At 39.4% G+C, this 6946-nt stretch overlaps 1 protein-coding gene across 9 annotated transcripts in view; it reads left to right on the forward strand.

Moving 5' to 3' along the window:
* TUBGCP5 (tubulin gamma complex component 5) overlaps nucleotides 1-5992 on the forward strand; it is a 47647-nt gene extending 41655 nt beyond the window's left edge. For 7 of the 9 annotated variants that reach the window (XM_032776111.2, XM_032776113.2, XM_075060839.1 and 4 more), the window contains 3 exons: nucleotides 1971-2059; nucleotides 3435-3535; nucleotides 5107-5992. In XM_032776111.2, coding sequence (XP_032632002.1) covers nucleotides 1971-2059; nucleotides 3435-3535; nucleotides 5107-5153 — 237 coding nt within the window. In that variant the 3' untranslated portion in view covers nucleotides 5154-5992. Of the gene's footprint in view, nucleotides 1-878; nucleotides 1080-1970; nucleotides 2060-3434; nucleotides 3536-5106 lie in introns of those variants that run through there. The other 2 variants (XR_004373130.2, XM_032776112.2) reach the window with 2 other exon arrangements.
* The last annotated feature ends 954 nt before the right edge of the window (nucleotides 5993-6946 follow it).

Below are 6946 nucleotides of genomic sequence, written 5' to 3' on the forward strand. Positions count from 1 at the left end.
TTCTACTCTGGTTTGAGACCTAAATCTAGTTCTTAAATGTCTTACGGGATTCTCTGTTTGAACCAATGACTACCTGCTCACTCCTCCATTTCTCGATTGAAAACGCCATTTCTGGTAGCCATCACATCAGCGTGAAAAGTTAGGAATATAGGGGCCCTTATGGCATACTCCCCTTTCACATAACTTTTCCAAGACAAGTTAACATTAAGACCACACCCCAAGTTTTTACCAAAAATATCTTCCAAGTTCCATATTAACTAATCCATTCATCTCCCAATCTTCCACTCTAAACCTCACCTAGACTAAAAGGAGGTGTTGTTACACCCACTTGATGTCAGGAGAGCCCTGGCCTTCTATCTTGACGGGACTAAAGCGTTCAGAAAGACTCCCAAATTATTTCTCGATTGCAGATACATCAGAAGGGTCTGCAGTCTCTAAACAAAGACTTCCCAGGTTGATATCTGATTGCATTGGCTGTTGCTACCAATCTTGTAATCTCCGAGCACGCTCAGGATATGAACTCACTCTACAAGATCAGTTTCCACTTCTACAGCCTTTTGCAAAAATGTTCCCATCAGTGAAATAAGTAGAGCTGCAACTTGGACCTCTGTATGGACCTTTGTTAAGTGCTGTGCAATAACTCATGACTTGGCTTCTCATGCTGTGTGTGGCTCAGCTATACTTTCTTCAATACTGGACTCAGCTCTGAAGGCCCTTCCTCCTTAAAGGGAGCTGCTCAGTAGTCACCTACAGTGGAGCACCCATAGGGACACTACTTGAAGAAGACATGGTCACTCACCCTGTGCAGTAACTAATTCTTCAAGATGTGGGTCCCTATGGTTTCTCCACTATTCACTGTCCTTCCCCTCTGTTTGGAGGTCTCTGCTACACAGTAGAGAAGAAACTAAGGGTGGCTTACCTGTGTGCTGATATATAACAGCAGGGAGCAACACGCATGCACAGGCTGAACAGACACTGCTATGAGAAATCTCCAGTCAAAGGCACAGAGGATGCAAGTACACCTAGAGTGGAGCACCCATAGGGAGACACATCTCAAAGACCCACAGTTACTGCACAGGGAAAGTAACCATTTTTTAGGGTTTGTCTCCCCCCCCCCGCAAAAAAATTTTTTTAGGGGATTCAAACAAGCTGTTTGAAATGTGTCTAAAAATATATTTAAGATTATTTCTATTGGGTTAGCATGAAGTGCGGGGTGGGGAGTAAAGGAAGGTGCGACCTATTCTAGAGCTCTGTCATGTTGTTGAATTGTTGTATTTTAGAGCAGTGATTTTCAACTTGTGGTCTGCAGATCCCTAGGGGTCCACAGACTATGTCTAAGATTTCCAAAGGGGTCCACACCTTAATTAGAAATTTTTTAGGGGTCTACAAATGAAAAAAAGGTTAAAAATCCTGTTGTACAGCACAGGCTGCCTCTACCAGTTTGCAAAAGCTTCAGCTAATATCAGTAGTGTATTTTAAATAGTAATTTCAAGTTTAAATGCAGTGATAAAATATACCAGATTGATTAATCTACATTAACCTGAATTAAAAGTTCCTTCAGTGGTGGGAAAGCAACTAGGGTGATGCACTGATGTATACAAAATATAAATAGGGACAAGAAATATTTAATCATCTGCAATTTGTGTGATGTTTTAAATGTCAGCATTTGTTTGAAACTTTGGAACTTCAGAGGTGATACACTTGGTATATGGGGTAGCACTGTAGTACTTTTTCCCAAACACTAGATACGTTAGTTATTGTCAAAATAGCCAACCACAGAATTAATTGAACAGTTAATCCAGTAAACAAAGCACATATTGTAGCTGGGAGAATTACAGTGTATCCTGAAGGTTGTTTTAATTGAAATCTTAATTTAAATCTCATAGAGTCTTGCATGCCAAAGTACTTATTGATTTTAAAAATAAATTCCTGACTAGACTACTTATATTTTTTCCCCATTATCATCTTAGGTTAGTTTTGTGAAAGAAGCTATAATGAAAGTGCTGAATTTAGTGCTGATGTTTGCAGATCGTTGGCAGGCTGGTTTGGGAGCTTGGAAGTAAGTAATATGTCATAATGTTTTGTAATGTGATCATTTCACAGCTCCAGTGTTGTATTTTGAGGTGTATATCTTTTTGCTTTGCATGTTTAATAGGAAACTAATATGACCTTTTGTTAACGAAGATAAAATTTGAGTTGAAGCTTATCAGGTGCAGGCACCCATTGGTTGTATAATCAGAATGCGTTTCTCAGTGAGAAAGGTGGCCGGTACATTTAAAAAAAAAAAAAAAAAATTGTAAGACTGTAGTGGGTTAACAACAAATGGAAGTACTTTTTTTATTTCTCATCATGTGTTCTTATAAACTAATAAAATTAAAGGCTCAATGGTCATACTTGTACTTACATTTTTTTTCTGAGACTTAGTTTCCAGTGCCTGTGATTTTAAGCTAACATTCATTTACTTGGTTTATGAGAACTGTAGGCTTAACCAATGAGGACTCATTCTGGTCTGGTAAAAAGGCAGGAGAAGAGAGGAAAAGTTAAACTTACATTGTTGTTTGCGCCTCAGTAAATCTTCCTTTTTGATGTAGACTGCTAGTGATAGTAACCTTGTCTTGTGTCTCAGAAGGTGAAATCCTGGTTCTGTTAAAGTCAATGCAAGTTTTGCCTTTGAGTTCAGTGGAGCCAGGGTTTCACCCAGAAAGTTCAGGACCCACATTGTATCAAAAATATTAAGTCTGATAAACTTCTAAGCAGACTACTTGCATTACATGAGGATAACCTAAAATTATTGCATTCTATTGTTTTTTCCTTTATACCTCCTATGTATTCTTAGGCACAAAATGAGGACTTTCTCTAAGGCAGGATTTTCAGGAGTGCTCAGTGCTGGCCTAACTGTTCCTATTGAGGTCCCAATCCACCCCCTAACTTTCAAGACTGTTTTTGGTACTGGTGTGTATATGAGTTATCCTGCTCTAGGTATCCATCTCCTGGGAAAGTTTCTGATTTTGCCTGTGGAACCCATCTCCCATGTCAGGGAAAAAGAGGAGCAAGTCATTGGGTAGCTCCCTCGCTCTAGGCTTTGAAGCAGTATGGAGCTTTAGAGCACATCACATAAGATAGGTTTCCTAGACCGGAACAGTCGCTTTACTCCACATAGGATCACTAGCTCTTCCTAATAGTTGTTAGATGCATACCAGAGGGTGGAGTTAGCTCACTATTAATTATTTGTGTTGTGACAGTGTCTAGAAATCCTTGTCAAGGATTGGGGCCCTGTTGTGCTAGGCACTCTGTACACACACATCTGAAAGATGATCTCTGCCTTCTTTTTATTCATTATTAGAAAGAAAGGCTATGTCATCTTATATAGGACTAGCCATGTAGTTATTTATCCGTTTTATATTTGTTTAAATTAAACTGCACTTCTTTCTTAGGATGGAATCCATAGAGAAGATGGAATCAGATTTTAAAAATTGTCACATGTTTCTTGTAACAGTTCTAAACAAAGCAGTCTGTAGAGGCTCTTTTCCTCATTGTGAGTATACAGAACAATTTTAAAACAATAGGCTTTTCCTATATTGACATTTTTTTTAATTTATAAGCTTCTTTCAGCAAGTAGGCTTTTCTGGGTTTGTAGGAGTGAGGCTGTTTTAATGTTTAATATGTTTTAAATTGAATTTTATCCTGTGTAAGAACAAGCTTAAGGTGTGTGTCCTTAGAGATAGATTGGCAAAGTATTTTCTATTCCCTTTTAATAAAACAATTTAACAAAAATTTTAAACCATTTGTGCCTCACTTCATTTATGAACAGCAAAACTTCCTTCATTTTGCCTAGTTCCCTGAGGGAGGGACATGCAAATAATGATTGGCTTATATCATAAATCCAAACTTTGCCAAAGGATTTCACATGCCACTTAAAGTATTTGGTGATCAGTTACTTGACTACACATCACTTAAAATGGCTGGTGTTGAATTTGTGATGAAAAGATGATTTGCGGTCAGAGCTAATCACTGTTAAACATATTTTCTTTTATTCAGATACTGTATTGCCTGGTGTAGGCCAAGCAGAATTGCTACATTTATTGTTTTATGACATCAGAATGGACAACCTAAAATGGATTACATAAGATGCCATGCTCTATTTTAATAATTCAGTGGTTTTTAGTGGTGGTTTATGTTTTATGCAGCATTAGAGTCCTGTATGGTGCTTAATTGGCAAATGAAGGCAATGCCTGCCTGAGTAATTTTACATTTTAATGGTTACATACGTTAGGAGTCAAAAGTTCCATTTTATATTGGCCCTGACAATTTTAATATGCCACAAATATTGGTAGAACCTCACTATTCTTAAACCCTTCAACTGATTGTGAGAACATCATCTCTATGCAGCAGTGTCACAGACCTTTAACTATGACTCTCATACTTTTTCAGTATAAATGTTACACCCACTAAATATTTCTAAAGTTCGCAATAAAATATTTGCCTAAATAACAGGTGCTTCTTTGGATGAATAAACATGATGATGTGGGTAGTGGTGCAAGAATAACACCAATTTATTTATCGTAAATGATACTGGCTTGTCACAGTGACAGAGCATACAAAAGTAAGCCACGGTTGTAATTTCAAAAGCATAAATATGGGAGCAGAGCAGAACATAGATGAGGTCTACTGTTTCAAGAGAATTTACTCGGTATTTGCACTGATCTAAATGAAAGCAGATTTTGTCCTATATTAGATCTTTTGGCTGGTGGGGTTATTTTCAGTGTAGATGTATTAATACTGTTTACTTACAAAGGATAAAGATACATTTATTCAGTTTTGCACCTTTTGCTAAGGATAAGGTTCCACGCCAACATGTGAAAGTAAATTAACTCTCCTCAATTGGCCCCTCATTATTTCAGATATTTCAGGTAATGAAATGGATAAAATTGAAAATGCCTGATCCAGGGACTTAAACCCTCAGATATTGTTATTTATACTTTGAATAATAAGATATCTCATCTGCCTCGTAAGTGATAAAACTGACAGTTTCAATAAACCTTTGCAGAGTAATGTCACCTAGAATATTTAAAATATTTAATTTTTTTTATCTGTTTTGATTCACAGTGGAGTCTTTAGCTGTGTCACTCATGGCTGGCATGGAACAAAGTTAACAAAAGACCAGAGTGCATTGAACTACTCAAGAACTGAACTCCTGCAGCATTCATCTGCAACATTATTTATTCAAAATGAGCATTTTATACTGAAATCCATGTATATGTAGATAAATGGCAGTTGATATCATTTCCTTTCATTGACTGTTTGAAACTGTAAATGGTGATGTACGGTATTTAATGAGTATTGGTTGTGGCTGTATTTTTTTCCTGCGTGTTAGTATGCTGTAACATCAGATTCATACTGTCTTGTAAAAGTAGCTGATTTGAAGATACATGAAATGTTTCTTCTTGTGAAGGAATTATTCACTATTTTGTGAAAGAGTATTTGCTGACTAAGTCTTTAAAATAGTTTCCCTTAATTTTGCAAGAAATGTTAAATTCTTGCTATTTTTAACTAGGATCAAAAGCACATATGTAGAATTTACTATAACTGTGAAAATGCGGAGTACAAGAATACTTGTTCTCAACTCCTTACCCTTCCCTTGTTCTTCCAGTCCCATCCACAGCACAGGTGATCTGTCCCTTCTCCAGCTTCCTAGTCTTTTGCAACCCAGCCTCTAATATTGGTCGTTCTTCAAGTGTCTGTAAATGTGGATCTCACTCTTGGTGTGTATGTGCTGCATGAACAACAAATCAGAATCTTTTAACCAGCTGTGTTCTTTAGGATCACACATGTGCCCTGCATATCCTTATGTTACACCCCCTCAAGGGCAGAGAAGATGGCATGTACTGAACTGCCACTCAATTCCTTCTTACTACCTGCAAAGAAACAGTCTCTAATCCTGGGACTTGTCACCTGTTTTAAATAAATAATAAAAAGAGCCTGTAGAGAATGACTGAAATGCTACTTTTGCATCTGTACTTCTGCTAAAATACAGTCATGCACTTTGTAAGTTTTAAAAGTTTTTTGGCTGTCTGAGCTTAGGTCAACATTCTGCCAACCCTAAGTCTTTAGGCTTCATATTTCCAAGTTTTCCTCTGCAACCATGGAGGCTAGAAACTCAGTTGTTTTTTTTTTAAATAAAAGCTGAGATTTTAATATAATCACATGACTCTAAGAGCAGGAGCTTTAAGAGCAATACCAAATCACGAGAAAACTGGCAACACTGGCATGTCGTATACAGGCAAACTGCTGGTGCCTTCTAGTATGTTCCATGTCAGTTTGTAGCTTATTTTAGGATGTTGTCTAAGCAAAATCTATACCGGAGTTGGCAACCTGCTGCATACGTGTCAAACACAGCACGTGAGCCGATTTTGAGCAGCACACAGCTGCCTGCTGCAGTTCCAGCTCCCAGCCCCCCCGCCCACTGCTCTTCCCTGTGGGGGCAGGAGGCAGAAGCTTCGTTCTGTGGCAGCCAGGCTTCCCCCCTCCCCTGCTTCTTACCCCAGCATGGTGCTTTCCTGCCGTGCCCCCTCTCCATCCCTGCACCAATCAGCTGATGGCCCTAGCAAGGGGGAAGAGCGGCAGTGTGCACGCAGCTCAGCTCATAGAGGAGACAGAGAGGGGTAGGGACAGAGCCCTGGGGAAGAGAGTGAAACAGGGCATATTCCTTCCAGCCCCCTGCTATGAGACGCTCAGGGAAGGGGGCTGGTAGCACCCCTACGAGCCGAGCACCCAGCCCTTTTCCCTAACCCCCCCCCAGCATTCTGCCCTGCACCCCCCACACCCTTAGCCCTTTGCCCTGACCCTCCCACATGCACCCAGTCTTCTGTCCTACACCCCCCAGCCCTCTACCCTGACCCCCCCCACACTTAGCTTTCTGCCCTGCAGCCCCCATACCCCCCCACCC

The sequence above is a fragment of the Chelonoidis abingdonii genome, chromosome 1, assembly GCF_003597395.2.
Source record: "Chelonoidis abingdonii isolate Lonesome George chromosome 1, CheloAbing_2.0, whole genome shotgun sequence".
In the NCBI taxonomy this organism is placed as follows: domain Eukaryota; kingdom Metazoa; phylum Chordata; order Testudines; family Testudinidae; genus Chelonoidis; species Chelonoidis abingdonii.